Source organism: Brachyhypopomus gauderio, chromosome 1, assembly GCF_052324685.1.
Source record: "Brachyhypopomus gauderio isolate BG-103 chromosome 1, BGAUD_0.2, whole genome shotgun sequence".
Lineage (NCBI taxonomy): Eukaryota > Metazoa > Chordata > Actinopteri > Gymnotiformes > Hypopomidae > Brachyhypopomus > Brachyhypopomus gauderio.
In genome coordinates, this window is record NC_135211.1 from 35,539,301 (window position 1) to 35,556,754 (window position 17,454).

At 41.5% G+C, this 17,454-nt stretch overlaps 2 protein-coding genes across 5 annotated transcripts; one reads left to right on the top strand and one right to left on the bottom strand.

Moving 5' to 3' along the window:
- Positions 1–2,953: 2,953 nt before the first annotated feature.
- Positions 2,954–10,247, top strand: LOC143519104 (uncharacterized). Of its 4 annotated transcripts, XM_077012217.1 has the most exons (7): positions 2,954–3,152; positions 5,343–6,264; positions 6,648–6,744; positions 6,904–7,005; positions 7,784–7,959; positions 8,348–8,449; positions 8,587–10,247. In XM_077012217.1, exons 4-7 carry the CDS (start codon positions 6,964–6,966, stop codon positions 9,383–9,385), a joined length of 1,119 nt encoding a protein of 372 aa, XP_076868332.1. In that variant the 5' UTR covers positions 2,954–3,152; positions 5,343–6,264; positions 6,648–6,744; positions 6,904–6,963; the 3' UTR covers positions 9,386–10,247. The 4 variants fall into 4 exon arrangements, with proteins under 4 accessions (XP_076868332.1, XP_076868340.1, XP_076868326.1 ...); XM_077012225.1 differs by having other exon boundaries at positions 5,343–6,744; XM_077012211.1 differs by lacking the exons at positions 6,648–6,744; positions 6,904–7,005 and having other exon boundaries at positions 5,343–5,512.
- Positions 10,248–10,538: 291 nt separating this feature from the next.
- On the bottom strand, positions 10,539–13,855 carry LOC143519126 (uncharacterized). The gene is made up of 5 exons (XM_077012239.1): positions 13,791–13,855; positions 12,034–12,066; positions 11,713–11,831; positions 11,362–11,432; positions 10,539–11,264 (listed from the first exon to the last, which is right to left on the bottom strand). Exons 2-5 carry the CDS (start codon positions 12,038–12,040, stop codon positions 11,096–11,098), a joined length of 366 nt encoding a protein of 121 aa, XP_076868354.1. The 5' UTR covers positions 12,041–12,066; positions 13,791–13,855; the 3' UTR covers positions 10,539–11,095.
- Between the last annotated feature and the right edge of the window lie 3,599 nt (positions 13,856–17,454).

The following is a 17,454-nucleotide window of genomic DNA, read 5'->3' on the forward strand; positions in this document are numbered from 1 at the left end:
GGGGAAAAGACGGAAGACACATTAAACGGAACGTTCACAAACACACAAACAGGCACGCTCACACACAGTGGCACAAGAGGGAAAAACGGGTTTGGTACACAAAGGGGAAGACTGACAAACACGGGAACACACACACACGACATGGGCGCCAGGCTTCGCGCCAGGAGGAGAGCGAGCAGGGGAGAGAGGTCCGGAGCTGCTGGTGCTGCAGGCGCTGCGGTAGGCGGTGCTCCTCCTGCCTTTGCTGCGGACTCTCCGCCAGGTGCAGCGCGGCGGGCTGACGTGCCAGGTGCAGCGCGGCGGGCTGACGTGCCAGGTGCAGCGCGGCGGGCTGACGTGCCAGGGGCAGCGCGGCGGGCTGACGTGCCAGGGGCAGCGCGGCGGGCTGACGTGCCAGGAGCGCCGGGGCTTGCGTACGCGCCTGGTGCGTCGCGGCTGACGGACTGACCGAACGGGCCGTGTGAGTGGTCCCCTTCGGTCTCCATTTCTTCCTCCGCTCCCTGGCTCCACTCCATGGGCTGCTCCGGGCTGCCACCCCGGGAGCAGTCCATATCACTGTCTCTGGAGCGAGCGGAAGAGGGCGTCCGCTTCCCTCTTACGGTCTCCGCAGACCTCTCTGAGGGGGGAGGGCTCTCTTCTTCCTCCGTAGTGTAGGAGCCCTCCTCCTCCTCACCCTTCTCTGCGGTGCGAGAGGGGCACACGGGCGGAGGGAGGTAATCCTCGTCCTCCGATTCTTCCTCCGACTCCGCCTCCTCCCTACCGTAGTCCACGGTGGAGGCGGAGTCCTCCGACGGAGGGTATTCCTCTCCGTCCCCTCCACCGTAGTCCACGGTGGAGGCGGAGTCCTCTGACGGAGGGTATTCCTCTTCCTCCTCCTCTCCACCGTAGTCCACGGTGGAGGCGTCGCATATAGAAGGGGGGTAGTCCTCTCCTTCCTGCTCCTCCTCGGAGTCCTCCTCCCCGAACTCGCTCTCCGGGGTGGACTCGACCGCCCCGTAGACGCAGGAGTCCACCCTCAGGGGCGAGAGGGCGCGTGCTGGAGAAAGGCGTCGTTGGCGCTCACGCCAAATCCGCACCGCCCCCTCGCGGAGCTCCTTCGCCAACTCGGGGTACTGCGTCCCCCGTGCCGCGGCCAGCTGGAAAGCGCAGACAGGATCCTGCTCCAGCTGCTCCTGCGTAGGCACAGCCTCCTGGCGCGGAGAGGAGCCTTCCTCCTGACCGGGGGTGTCCTCCTCCAGCTCGAGCATGCCCACCCGCAGGGGCAACCGCTCCCGAGATGGAGAGGGAGAAGAGCGGTGATGCCGCTTGCTGGGTTTCTTTCCCTTTTTTGGCTTTGATTTATAGCCCGGCATCTTTCACTTGGTGTCTCAGACGGCTCGTCGTTCTGTGACGCTGGGCGGCGGTAGACGGACGAGACACAGAATCCGTACTTTAGTGGCAAACGTCACTTTAATCAACATATAATATTGCGCAATAGCGCACGGAGAACAGAGATACACACACAACGTGTAGACTGTAGACAACGACGAGCACAGGACACTGCGCGAGCGCACATTAAATAGACAAACCACATTAACCCCAGGTGATTACGAGACGATTCACAGGTGAGACGGATTATCACATGACATAGCCATCACCACGAAATATCCACAGACGCAGACGATGCACGTAGACTACGTAAACACACGCCCAAAAGGGAGGGGCCGGGGTCCTCAACGTGTCAGAAATAATCATTTGAGGTGCATTTAAGTCATGTAAGGATTTCATGCTGAAATCCATCAGTTCTTATATGATTGGTATCTAACTCAACAAATTGCAATACACTTTTCAATGCCTCAATTTGGTACCACTTAAGAGGATAAGTTAGCAGAAACTAATATTATGATTTTTTTTTACGTTTGATGTCAAATTTTAATTTCTGTAGTTTAGAACAAGCTATTAATACAGGAATGAAATAGCAATGCAATTAGTCTTTGTAAATAGCTTTGCTAGCTACATGTCTATAAATTTATCTCAACATCCTCCAACTGCAAAACCAGTGAAAGTGACTTTTTATTCTCTCTTACAGTTCACAAGTCATACTGCATCATAAAACACATGCAATAGTCTGTGAGACATTTATTAAGACCTAGATGTGGTTTGCGTGGGTTAAGCAGCGTTTGTGGACATGTATTTATGAATGCTATGTGGATCGCTGGTGACTTACAGTGTTGTTAATATAAATTGCATGCATTGCAGTACGTGTACAACATAATCTCGAACAAAGTGAATCTGACTTTCATCTTATTAAGGATAGCTAAACATATCAAGCTGAGAATTATTTTTCTACTTCACTTTTTTGACACTTGTCATGTCTAGCCTTTCCCCCGCCTGTCAATCATGTCTCCTGTTTCCTTGTTCCATGTGGTTCTGTTTTCGTTTCCCCTGTGCTCTTGTTGTCAATTTGGTTGTTCTCTCCTGTCTATTTGTAGCCACGCCCCTTATTATCATTGTCAATTGTTTCTAGTTTAGTCCCCTGTGTGTGACCTGTTAATACTATTTGTCTAAGCCTGTATTGCGTGTTAGCTGTCTGGCTTTCTCTGAAGTACCTGGCTTTATGACATGGACTGTGTTTACAATTACCAGCTTGGATCTGCGTCTAATAAATCTTGCTCTCTCAGCTTTCGTGTCTGGCATTACAACACTACATGCTTAACCTGAACATTTTACTGATCTTTTTTACTCTATATGACAATGACGCAATAATACACGAGAGGGAGTGCTATAACGGGTAACATCGGCACTGTGCCGATATTACCCGTTATAGCACGAACCTCGAGTGTATTATTGCGATTATACCACAGTTCCATTATCGCTGTTTATTGAAAGATTTTGAGTAAAAGAGGACGAGAAAATACGACCTGTTTGGTTAAAAACACTCCGCCAGTTAAAATAGTTCCATTCAATGGCTCGCTGCTCAACTTGCAGATGGGAATTTTAGTTACTCAAAAGTGTTCTGAGGGCAGAACGAAAAATGATTGGTTCGGAGAGATAACCAATCACATTGTAGAGGAGGCGGGAGCGAAAAAGGCGGGAGCCCCCCCAAAAATCGAAAACCGACGGGACCAAAAAAAAAAACAAAGAACTGTTGCGCCTGAGAAATTTACCAAAAGGTAAGAATTTTTCATTTCGATTTGTTTTAATTGCTTATTTGGGCTTATATCGATGAGTTAGGTTGAATCAAGTAAGGTAACCTTATAAGGCTAACGAGGTAAACACTAGCTAGCTAATTTTTAACCTCGATTAACAGTAGTTTCACTAACGTTAGCTAGCTAGCTAGCAATTTCAATTACGTCTGAACGCCAACATTATTTACAGACTAATAAAAACATAGTTAGCTAGCTTGATATAGTAGATGTAGTTAGGGAATTAGCATGTAACACTTGCATTTTAGTGCTTAGCTAGCTTCCTAGCTAGATTTCCTATTTGTCATTGACAGTGAAAAATCCCAGTGTTGACTCGCCAATAGCTTTTCTAGCTATTTTAAATATGCGTTAGCAACGGGTTTTTTTTTGCTAAACGAGCCAGATAAATGTAGCGTGTAGTGTAGTGCTGCTCTTAAGGCAGGAGAAATGTATCGTATAGTGTAGTGCTGCTCTTAAGGCAGGAGAAATGTACCGTATAGTGTAGTGCTGCTCTTAAGGCAGGAGAAATGTACCATATAGTGTAGTGCTGCTCTTAAGGCAGGAGAAATGTACCGTATAGTGTAGCGCTGCTCTTAAGGCGGGAGAAATGTACCGTATAGTGTAGCGCTGCTCTTAAAGCGGGAGAAATGTACCGTATAGTGTAGTGCTGCTCTTAAGGCAGGAGAAATGTACCGTATAGTGTAGTGCTGCTCTTAAGGCAGGAGAAATGTACCGTATAGTGTAGTGCTGCTCTTAAGGCAGGAGAAATGTACCGTATAGTGTAGTGCTGCTCTTAAGGCAGGAGAAATGTACCGTATAGTGTAGTGCTGCTCTTAAAGCGGGAGAAATGTACCGTATAGTGTAGTGCTGCTCTTAAGGCAGGAGAAATGTACCGTATAGTGTAGTGCTGCTCTTAAGGCAGGAGAAATGTACCGTATAGTGTAGTGCTGCTCTTAAGGCAGGAGAAATGTACCATATAGTGTAGTGCTGCTCTTAAGGCAGGAGAAATGTACCATATAGTGTAGTGCTGCTCTTAAGGCAGGAGAAATGTACCGTATAGTGTAGCGCTGCTCTTAAGGCGGGAGAAATGTACCGTATAGTGTAGCGCTGCTCTTAAAGCGGGAGAAATGTACCGTATAGTGTAGTGCTGCTCTTAAGGCAGGAGAAATGTACCGTATAGTGTAGTGCTGCTCTTAAGGCAGGAGAAATGTACCGTATAGTGTAGTGCTGCTCTTAAGGCAGGAGAAATGTACCGTATAGTGTAGTGCTGCTCTTAAGGCAGGAGAAATGTACCGTATAGTGTAGTGCTGCTCTTAAAGCGGGAGAAATGTACCGTATAGTGTAGTGCTGCTCTTAAGGCAGGAGAAATGTACCGTATAGTGTAGTGCTGCTCTTAAGGCAGGAGAAATGTACCGTATAGTGTAGTGCTGCTCTTAAGGCAGGAGAAATGTACCGTATAGTGTAGTGCTGCTCTTAAGGCAGGAGAAATGTACCATATAGTGTAGTGCTGCTCTTAAGGCAGGAGAAATGTACCGTATAGTGTAGTGCTGCTCTTAAGGCAGGAGAAATGTACCATATAGTGTAGTGCTGCTCTTAAGGCAGGAGAAATGTACCGTATAGTGTAGTTGTAACGTTTCTCGCGCTGCGTAGCGAGGAGACGGACACAAATGCTGAGAGGAGCGAGATTTATTAAAGGAAATACCATACTCATCGTCAGATAGCCAGGCAGGGTCGATAGCAGGAGGGCAGTCCGAGAAACACGCAAAGACAGGCATTACAAGACAGGGAGCACGGGAAACAGGAGAAACACAAAAACGGTCGGGTACAGAGAACAGCAATGGGACAGACACGATCACAAATCAATTCAAAATACCGGACAAAGGACAAGGGAGACTCAGGGGCTTAAATACATGGAAACTAACTACGAGCAGGTGTAGACAATGATACAGGGGCGTGGCAATAAACAAGGGAATTACGAGACAAACGAGTGGGGCGGGATGAACAGATACGGAACACAGACACGAGGGGTTCGGAGTGACAGCTAACGGAGGGGGACACGGTCATACGTGACAGTAGTGCTGCTCTTAAGGCAGAGGATGTATATTGTATAGTATAGAATATTTAGAATAGGTCTTTGAATGTTACTTTATTTTAATTTATTTTATTTTATTTGTTTAGGGAAAGAAATGGAGAATATTTGGATTGAAGGTGTCAAACGAAAGCTGAAGAAGCTAACAGATCCTGAGATTATCCAAGACGTTGTTGTTATTTTTGAAGAGGAGAAGAACTTTATGCAGTCTTGTATCAAAAAATTGGAAGAGGAAACTCACAGCTACTTTAAATCTCCTGTATGTACTCGAAAGGGCTACTACTATTATGCCTGTGAGAGATCCAATAAAGCAACAGGAAATAGCAAAGGGAAACCAACCAAAACCAGGGCTAACTCTTGCAGGGCATATGTCTCTTTCAGTATAATCAAAGATGCTGGATTCACAGGTGCTGTGGTGCATAAAATGCTCAAACACAATGGACATGATGTTGGCATTCAAGAAGAAAGTGTAAAAAATCGGATTGATCCAGAGCTACAGGCTTTCATTGATATGTGGCTTGAACAAGGGCTATCAGTCTCGGAAACACTTCTGAAAAGTGTGGAATGGGCAGAACGGCATGGACATATGGACAAACACAATCGTCGATACTATGTTACACCAGATGATATAAGAACAATCAAAAAAAGCATCAATGCCCTAATTTTTCCTGACGTGAAAGACTGTGTCAGTGTTGACATTCTAGCCACATCAAAGCTAAAGGAAAACATTTGTTTTTACCAGCCTTTAAGTGATGAAAAACCCTTGATAATTGTAGTACAGACACCCTGGCAGAAACAGCTTCTAAAAGAACATCCACATCCCATGATGTTCATGGACGCCACCTACAAAAGCATGACTTCGTATGGCTATGCGTTTTATGCACTTCTTATCACTAATAGTATTGGAAGAGGTGTTCCATTTGCATACTTCATTATCAGTCAGGAATCAACAGCCACACTCTCTCTCTGCCTGGAAAAACTTTCTAGTCATAACCCTGGCTTTCTTCCCAGGTCAGTAAACTAATGCTTTTATTTTGGATTTTACAGTCTATATATATGACAGGAGATGTTTATTTACCCCCTTTGCTGCCCGCGTTGCATATTTTTCAAATCCTAAAGATTTTTTCAAATAATTTCTAATACAGTGTATCACAACAGTGAGTATACCCCTCACATTTCTGCAGATATTTAAGTATATTTTCATGGGACAACAGACAAAATTACACTTTGACACAATTAACAGTAGTGCAGCTTATATAACAGTGTAAATTTATTCTTCCCTCAAAATAACTCAATTTACAGCTATTAATGTCTAATACAGATACACTGTCTAATGTCTATTTAATGTCTAATACAGATACACTGAATATTTATTTCATTTCATTTCTTTGTAGGTCAGTGATGATTGACAAGGACCTGAAGGAGCTCAATGCCATAAGACAGATTTTTCCTTCAGCAAAGGTCCTCATTTGCTGGTTTCATGTACTGCAGGTAGATTTCAGACCAATTTTAGAAATTTATGTTACTGCAAATTACTGCTGGTGACATAAAGGGTAAAACAGTAAATATTTTTTGTAATATTTCATAATATTTTAAATCCATAAACATCACAACCATGATGTAAATCTTCTGATTTCTTTTAACATGTAGGCTGTGCATAGGTGGTTGATAAAAAGGGATGGAGGGAACCTGTGAGTGGAGAAGAGAAATATGGTGATTCAAGCAATGGTGGCAATGAAGATGTGCTTATCAGTAAGACTCTTTGACACATATACATTTAATAGGGAAACTTTGGAAAAGAAGTCACCCGTATAATAGCCCAGATCTTAATATTTTGCTATTGTCACGCTACGGTCCCCAAACCCTTCCTTTGGGGCGTGTGTTAACGTTGTCTGCGTCTATTCGTCTGCGTCTGTGTACCTCCGTGGGTGCGGGTGGTTATTTAATTAAAATTAAATAATTTTAAATGTGTCATATTTTTCATTAATATTAGTTGAAAAATGCAAACACCAGAAATGGGTTGACATAAAAACTCTAGTCTGTAAAACAAATTTATTTAAACATTTCAGAAACACACATCAAATACAAATATATTTTTCTTAAAAAACAGCAGTCTGCTGTTCCTGCTTTTGCAGTATTTGCTGTGTATACGTGTGCAACAACTTCCTGTGCATGTTAGTTATATACAGTGTATATATATATATATATATATATATATATATATATATATATATATATATATATATATATATATATATATATATATACACATGGTGGGGGAAGAGCATTCTTTCTCTTGATTACCTTTTCCTCAGCCTTTTAAGTGATGTCCTCCTCCCCAACTTTTACGACAAGAGGGGCCCCTGGTCGCCGTGGTGAAGTGGCCTTGCCTATCTCCACTACAACACTTTAGTCTCAATTATGTTAAGACAAACTTGCCTTAAGATTATCTACTCCTGTTTTCCCTGGCTTCAGTTTGTAAGATCTTGTAATGTTGTAAACATGCTCATTTAAAGTTTTTGTTTTTCAGGAAGAGGAGTTTAATAACACTTCTGCCACAAAGTGCAAAGAGCTGGATTCCAACCTTGGTAGTGCACATGTATCTACCTACTTGAAGACTCAGTGGATTTCTTGTGGGGAGCTGTGGTCCAGTTTTGGTAGATTATTCAATCACGAAAACAGCGAGACAAACAACAAGGCAGAGAGGTAGGATTATACCTGTTTCTTGTAAGAAGGAACATTCCTTCTCATCACTGAAGCACATTCACAATTCCATAGGCAAATGAATGTCTTTTATAAAATCAACATGCACACCCATACTAAAACACGAAATGACAAAGATAACTATTTTTAGGAAGTGTATTGCCTGAGATTCATATTTTACATTACCATGATGTGCCAACCCAGTCTGGGCACTTTTAAAAAACTTACTCCAAAATCTAGATTCTCTATCTGAAACATGCTGGTATTAAAAAACTAAATTTCATTGGTCATAGATTACTTAAAACGTAACTAATAATAATATTTCAAATGTATTTACTGTTCTGATGCTGTTGATTTACTGTGGTAATGTGGTTATTTCTTCCTTTCATAGATTCTTTCTCACAATGAAATATCAGTTCCTGAAGGGGAACGCTAACAGGCGGATAGATCAGCTCCTTTGCTTGCTGTGTGGCAATGTTCAGAAATATTACTGGTATGTAAGATTATTGTAGCATTTACTATTGTCTTAAAAAACAAAGTGTCCATATTGTATTAGATGTTTCCTGCTACACTGAATGGAAATGGAAATCAATTTGACTGATTGCTTCTGATTTTTTGTTTTTTCTTAAGTTACATGGATGACCTAGCAGACATTGGACGAATCAAGGGAGTCAATACCGATGACTTCTCTAATGCGGTCCAGTCTATGATTGAGAAGGGACTAGACTCAAAAGTTAACATAACTGAAACTGGAACCTGTTTTGTTCCACCTGATACGAGTGCACAGTCTCACAGTGTTGATTTGGTGATGGTCAAGTGTGACTGCAGAAGATCCAAAAGTGGTTCTATGTGCAAACATATTGTTTTCTCAAGAGTAGTGGCACAGCAGCAAGGAATAGATATTCAAGACCTCAGGACTGCTGTTGCTAGAAAAATCATTGATAATCATTCATACATCTTAGATGATAATAACCTAACAGTCTTTCATAGCGATGGGAGTGTAGGAATTCTCAATCACAAAAGTCCACAATTTTGTACATGTGTAGCTAATAGTCACAGTGAGAAATGTGTCTGTATTTTAGTTCACAACATCCTCTACCTGCCACAGACACCTTGCAAGTTGATCTTAAATGATGCAGATTGGCAGAAAAAAAACAAGCCAAATACAAAAGCTGAACTGCAGGCCATGTTGATGGACCTAATTGAATGGAGCCAATCAGACAAGTATACTGAGAACAGGGAGCTGTACAAGATGGTGGAGAGGTCACACAAACTAGTTTTTTCAAACTTCAGCATTCAGTCAAGGAAAAGAAAAACAACTGCACTACATGCCTATCGGCAACAAGTAAAAAAGGCAAGATGTACAGTCAGTATGAATTATGTTTGTAGACAGAAAAGCAGAGCGAAACAAAGGAAAAATAAAAATTAGAGCTGCAACACATTTGAAAGAATTTAAGTCCATAGTGGAACATAGTGATAGTGAACATAGTGTATTTAAATTTTCTGTACATGACAGCTGTACAGTGTGGCAGTCAATTTAACCCTTCGGTTTTGTTGACCTCACGTTTTTTACTTTAGTGTTCCCGGTCTTCAGAGACCGGTCTGTTTTAACACACAAAAAAAAATTTCACCACCTTGCAAACATAGGCATAACGTGTGTGTGTCTGTAGGTGTGTGTGTAGGTGTGTCTGTGTGTGTGTAGGTGTGTGTGTGTGAGTGAGTGTGTATGTGTGTGCGTGTCTGTGTGTGTTTAGGTGTGTGTGTGTAGGTGTGTGAGTGAGTGAGAGTGTGTGTGTGTCTGTGTGTGTGTGTGTGTGCACGCGTGCATGTGAATTCATGCACATGAGTGGCATGTCACACTCAGATCAGAGTGTGCCTTGCAAACATAGGCATAACATGTGTGTGTGTCTGTGTCTGTAGGTGTGTGTGTAGGTGTGTCTGTGTGTGTAGGTGTGTGTGTGTGTGTGAGTGAGTGAGTGTGTGTGTGTCTGTGTGTGTTTAGGTGTGTGTGTGTCTGTGTGTGTTTAGGTGTGTGTGTAGGTGTGTGAGTGTGTGTGTGTGTGTGTGTGAATTCATCACACTCAGATCAGAGTGTGCCTTGCAAACATAGGCATAACATGTGTGTGTGTCTGTGTGTGTAGGTGTGTGTGTCTGTGTGTGTAGGTGTGTGTGTGAATTCATCACACTCAGATCAGAGTGTGCCTTGCAAACATAGGCATAACATGTGTGTGTGTCTGTGTCTGTAGGTGTGTGTGTATGTGTGTCTGTGTGTGTAGGTGTGTGTGTGTGTGTGTGTGAATTCATGCACATGAGTGGCATGTCACACTCAGATCAGAGGGGCCTTGCAAACATAGGCATAACGTGTGTCTGTAGGTGTGTGTGTATATGTGTGTGTCTGTGTGTGTGTAGGTGTGTGTGAGTGAGTGAGTGAGCGAGTGAGTGTCTGTGTGTATAGGTGTGTGTGTGTCTGTGTGTGTTTAGGTGTGTGTGTGTGTAGGTGTGTGTGTGTGTGTTTAGGTGTCTGTATAGGTGTGTGTGTGTGAGAGAGCGAGTGTGTGTGTGTGTGTGTGTGTGTGTGTGTGTGTGTGTGTGTGTGTGTGTGTGTGTGTGTAGGTGTGTGTCTGTGGGGGTGTGTGTGTGTGTGTGTGTAGGTGTGTGTGTGTGAGTGTGTATGGGGATGTTTTCTGTCTCATAGATGAATATATTCTGAATACCCATTCACTTCCTGTGACGGTCACGCTTGACCGGCAACAACACAGATGTAAAACATTGGTTTAAAACACTCAAAATTCAATGAAAAAGATGATCATCACTTTTATATGTTCCAGTGCATAGTGTGGAGGATGGCATAAGGCCTTGTAGCAATCAGATGTAAAACACAATATTTATGAGTGGTTTAAGTTGTAAATCGGTCAGATTTGACCCGAACACGACAGGAGGGTAAAGACTAAATACAAATAAAATGGGAAGAAAACCTTGCTCCTCTTGAGTCTTTATTTAAACACTTCTTTCCACTTTAACATACATGTTTTTTCCATGTTCCTATCAACAATGTACTCACAAATTATGTAAATATGCAAGGACATAAAGTAATAAACTATTTTTGCAAATACAAAATAAAGAGGTAAAAAAAAAAAACCTACTCATCTGTGTAATCAATTGATTTCAGTGCTCTCATTTTTTCTTTAAGACATGCATCAATTAATGCAAAAGTGCCTTTTATAACAGCAGGGCCAAGACCATGAGTTGACAGATCAAATGTTTCCCAATTGGCCTCTAAAGCATTCTTTACAGCATCCAACGTCTTCCTGCAATTGAAATGAAAAACAGTGTTTAACTTTAATTAATATTTAAACTGATCATTGATTCTTTCAGTTAATGCCACACATAGTATTTCTTTATTACCTACAGTCCTCTGTTTTGGCCATGGCAGCATGGACATTGCCACTTTCCATCAAGGCTTGACCCACTTTTTTCTGTGGGATGAATTTTGTTGCCAGGTACATTATGTCACCAGCTAGGTCACTGCATTCATCTAAAATGTAATAATTGCACTTAACACAAATATTTAAAATACATAACAGGTAAATAAACCATGTTGGGATGTGTAGACTGTAAACTGTGTGTAAACTGTGTAAAATGTGTAAACTGCTGGCTAAGCTAATGTTAAAGATACAAAGTAATTTACATACACTCAAGGTAATTATTTACATACACGTATGGAAACAAAAGTAGAATTATATAAACATCAGATACCTCATCAGATACTTCATTGTTGCTCTCTATAAGGGATTGAAAACTTCCCACATAAAGTGGATAGGGCCCAACACTTCCAATTTTGGTCTCCCTTCCTCCAGACATCACAGTTTGTAAGACTGCATCGGTAAAGGTTTAATGTTAAAACATTTTGCAAAGATTGTTGTATAAAATTTACAAGCCTATACATTTCTCTCATATGCCAAATAGCTCTCTTAAAATGCTACCACACTGGAAGACATCCCTTGTATTGTTTATACCTAATTAACATGGTATGTTATTAAAAGGCACATGCACTTCATGCTGCAAGTTCATGCTTACCATTCATTTTTCCCTGCAGACAGTTGACGATTCCTTGAAAATATAAAGAAATAAAAAGACGGATTAGTATTAAAAAAAAACAGTTTTCAATATAATTCTAAATCACATTGACTAAAGATCATTTTAATCAACCTCCATAAACAAATTATGACACAAACAATATAGTATCTGTGAAAACAAATATCTGTTAACACAATAGTTGGTCTCAGCTTAGCCACTATAAGCACCTCTGCCTTAAGAGCAGCACTACACTATACGGTACATTTCTCCTGCCTTAAGAGCAGCACTACACTATACGGTACATTTCTCCTGCCTTAAGAGCAGCACTACACTATACGGTACATTTCTCCTGCCTTAAGAGCAGCACTACACTATACGGTACATTTCTCCTGCCTTAAGAGCAGCACTACACTATACGGAACATTTCTCCCGCCTTAAGAGCAGCACTACACTATACGGTACATTTCTCCCGCCTTAAGAGCAGCACTACACTATACGGTACATTTCTCCTGCCTCAAGAGCAGCACTACACTATACAGTACATTTCTCCTGCCTCAAGAGCAGCACTACACTATACTGTACATTTCTCCTGCCTTAAGAGCAGCACTACACTATACGGTACATTTCTCCTGCCTCAAGAGCAGCACTACACTATACGGTACATTTCTCCTGCCTCAAGAGCAACACTACACTATACGGTACATTTCTCCCGCTTTAAGAGCAGCACTACACTATACGGAACATTTCTCCCGCCTTAAGAGCAGCACTACACTATACGGTACATTTCTCCCGCCTTAAGAGCAGCACTACACTATACGGTACATTTCTCCTGCCTCAAGAGCAGCACTACACTATACAGTACATTTCTCCTGCCTCAAGAGCAGCACTACACTATACTGTACATTTCTCCTGCCTTAAGAGCAACACTACACTATATGGTACATTTCTCGTGCCTTAAGAGCAGCGCTACACTATACGGTACATTTCTCCTGCCTTAAGAGCAGCGCTACACTATACGGTACATTTCTCCTGCCTTAAGAGCAGCACTACACTATACGGTACATTTCTCCTGCCTTAAGAGCAGCAGTACACTATACGGTACATATCTCCTGCCTTAAGAGCAACACTACACTATATGGTACATTTCTCGTGCCTTAAGAGCAGCGCTACACTATACGGTACATTTCTCCTGCCTCAAGAGCAGCACTACACTATACGGTACATTTCTCCTGCCTCAAGAGCAGCACTACACTATACAGTACATTTCTCCTGCCTTAAGAGCAGCACTACACTATACGGAACATTTCTCCTGCCTTAAGAGCAGCACTACACTACACGCTACATTTATCTGGCTCGTTTAGCAAAAAAAAACCCGTTGCTAACGCATATTTAAAATAGCTAGAAAAGCTATTGGCGAGTCAACACTGGGATTTTTCACTGTCAATGACAAATAGGAAATCTAGCTAGGAAGCTAGCCAAGCACTAAAATGCAAGTGTTACATGCTAATTCCCTAACTACTATATCAAGCTAGCTAACTATGTTTTTATTAGTCTGTAAATAATGTTGGCGTTCAGACGTAATTGAAATTGCTAGCTATCTAGCTAACGTTAGTGAAACTACTGTTAATCGAGGTTAAAAATTAGCTAGCTAGTGTTTACCTCGTTAGCCTTATAAGGTTACCTTACTTGATTCAACCTAACTCATCGATATAAGCCCAAATAAGCAATTAAAACAAATCGAAATGAAAAATTCTTACCTTTTGGTAAATTTCTCAGGCGCAACAGTTCTTTGTTTTTTTTTTTTGGTCCCGTCGGTTTTCGATTTTTGGGGGCGCGCCCGCCTTTTTCGCTCCCGCCTCCTCTACAATGTGATTGGTTATCTCTCCGAACCAATCATTTTTCGTTCTGCCCTCAGAACACTTTTGAGTAACTAAAACTCCCATCTGCGCTAAACTTACACAACACTCGAACAGCCTTACCCAATAAATATTATAGAGGTAAATATACACAAAAACAACTGTTGATAAAGTTGTATTTATTAAAAATAAAGTACAATTATTGACCATCCACGGCTGATTCGTTCAGGTATATGTTCAGTCCAGCTCTAAACCAACGAAGCTGCTGATGCCATATAACTCTCCCTTCACGTTTCTGACGGATCCATAAAAACGTCGTAAAAGCTGATTCATTTCATTTTTGTTGATAATACTAAAATCGACTGCAGTGTTGTTGCTCTTTAACCAGGATGTAAATACGTTAAGAGCCCAGGACGTTTGTTTAACGGTATTAATTTCGTTTTTCTGCATTTCCAGCTCATCCAAATCATTATTTGTAAGCATGACAAACCTTGGAGGCTCATTGGAGGAATCAGGCTGGTCATTTATAACGTCATCCTCCAGTTTCAGATCGAAACAAATGGTTTCGAAGCCAATAGATTTAATTAAATCCGTGTAATTCATTTTGATACTTTTGATACTTGTTTGTAGTTGCGCTGTTTGGCTTGTAAACGCCGCTTCGTTGCTAGGTTACCTGTATGTGGCGGAGTAATACATGGAGAGCTTCGGTTACAGTGCTATAACATGTATTATACCACAGTTAGTTCCGACCCTACAATGTGATTGGCTGAGAGGCGATCTAGGAGTGCCGATATTACATGTTATAGCACTGTAACCGAAGCTCTCCATGTATTACTCCGCCACAAACAGGTAACCTAGCAACGAAGCAGCGTTTACAAGCCAAACAGCGCAACTACAAACAAGCAGCAACATTATCAAAATGAATTACAGGGAGTTCGTTAAATCTATTGGCTTCGAAAGCATTTGTTTCGATCTGAAACTGGAGGATGAAGCTATAAATGACCAGCCTGATTCCTCCAATGAGCCAAGGTTTGTCACGCTTACAAACAATGATTTGGATGAGCTGGAAATTCAGAGAAACGAAGTTAATACCGTAAAACAAACGTCCTGGGCTCTTAATATATTTACATCCTGGTTAAAAAGCAATGACATTGCAGTCGATTTTAGTATTATCAACAAAAATGAAATGAATCAGCTTTTACGCCGTTTTTATGGATCCGTCAGAAACGTGAAGGGAGAGTTATATAGCATCAGCAGCTTCGTTGGTTTAAGAGCTGGACTGAACAGATACCTGAACGAACATCCGATCAGCCGTGGATGGACAATAATTGTTGTACTTTATTTTTAATAAATTCAACTTTATCAATAGTTGTTTTTGTGTATATTTACCTCTATAATATTTATTGGGTAAGGCTATTCCAGTGTTGTGTAAGTTTAGCAGCGAGCCATTGAATGGAACTATTTTAACTGGCGGAGTATTTTACCAAACAGGTCGTATTTTCTCATCCTCTTTTACTCAAAATCTTTCAATAAACAGCGATAATGGAACTGTGGTATAATCGCAATAATACACTCGAGGTTCGTGCTATAACGGGTAATATCGGCACTGCTGTGCTGATCTACGGCACTCGGCCTGCGGCCTCGTGCCTACGACCGCAGCACAGCAGTGCCGATATTACCCGTTATAGCACTCCCTCTCGTGTATTATTGCGTCAATATCGGCACTCCTAGATCGCCTCTCAGCCAATCACATTGTAGGGTCGGAACTAACTGTGGTATAATACTCCATATTGTCATTTCCTCAAACAGGGCATCACTATGTGTGATGATGATGCGTGCATGATGAAATGCAGATGAATGCAGACTGTATCAGACACAGATTTATTAACAGGAGCATTATGAATATTGGGTGAGTTTAGAATCTAGTAGGAATCGCAATCCGATCTCGGTGTCGCAGGCAGTCCGAGTTCAGGTAATCCAAAAGAGACAATAAGCCAGGCTAAGGAACACACCGTTATAAATTCAGAGGGAGCGTGTGTGAAACAGTCCGGGTCGAACCATGAGACAATCAGGAGAAACACTCTGCTGGTCATAAACATGAGGCAATCCTTAGTGTCTTAATTGTGTGTGAGTGTCAGGTCTAATCAATAATGTAGAGATGAGCAACGTAGTAGACGTCACCCAGAATTCTGGGGGCTGTAGTCTCTCTGACGGGGCTGCATGATACTATTGGCTTATTTTCTGATATTAAATAGGCATTTCCAAGCATAAAATAATAACCAAAATTTCAGAAAATTCAAAAAACAGACATCTGTTTATACAGGAACTGTTCATATCGCATTGCTTATGTGTCTTGACCAGTTACACATGAAGAAACCTCTATTTAAAATAACTTCCCTCTAAGACAGGGAATGGTGTAAGAAATGTATTGAGGTAGGGGTCGAGTTCAGGTAGTATTTGTTATTGGGGCAAAATGAGGACCATACCATTCTGTTTTTCTTAGAATGCAGCATTTTAATAAAACCTGCTCACCCTCAAATAACATATCTGTCTTTCTGACCCAAATTTGCACAATTCCTTCCTAAAATGTGACATTTTTGTTTTTTTTTTCTGCACTTTCCCTTTTCTGCCTGGTTGACCTCTTCAGGGCATAATATCTTGCAGTAGACAGGAAATACTTATATAGCTAAAGGTCCCCCATTTGCCGTGTCCTTGCTTGACACCCAATGCCCTGAAGCCATCTCTTATTCCTCTTTCAAGTAGTAACACAATAATCTTTCTTACGTGCCTGCTGTTTGGTTATGATGATCTCTAACTCCATGGAATTCAATGCTAGTTGCAGAGTTTGAAGTTTGCTTTTTTAAAAACTAGTCATGTAACACAGGGTCATAGTTGCATTGCCTTTTACTGTCTGTATTGTACCTTAATATGCTTTCACACAACAACTAACTAAGCTACTGGCAACAAAGTTTCTCAGTCATATCACGTTACAGGATATGCCACCTTATATTAAGAGAGTAATGTGAACCTGAAAATGATTTGTCACCTTAGGCTAAGACAGCCCAGCCGAACTGTAGTTCACACACTATATTTGTTAACCTGTACAGATCAGACTCACAAAGTCTACAAAGTTGGAAAGAGACACGTGTAATATTTTAAGACAAGACTGTGCTGGTAATGACAAATAGTGTTTGGTATTTGGTGTTTGTTTTCCTGTAAATATTTTAATCCCTCTCCGTGACGTTTGATCACCTCCCCTGAGGAAAGAAGTACAAACAAAACTTGACACTTAAACTGAATCATTAATACATCAAGAACTTCGAAAGGAAGTGAAGAAAAGCTGCTAAAACATTCTATACTCTTCAATCACAGAGCATTATTAGTCAAAAAACAAAGTGTTTTTGATTTTTAAAAATCTAATTTGTTAATAGTCACATGTACAGATGAGCAAGATTGGCAGACGATGCAAGATTGGCAATTGCTGCACAGCCAAGAAGCACAAAGACAGTCCTGGCCACACTGTTTTTGTCCCAGATTCCTTAAGATCTGTACATTCAAACATCCT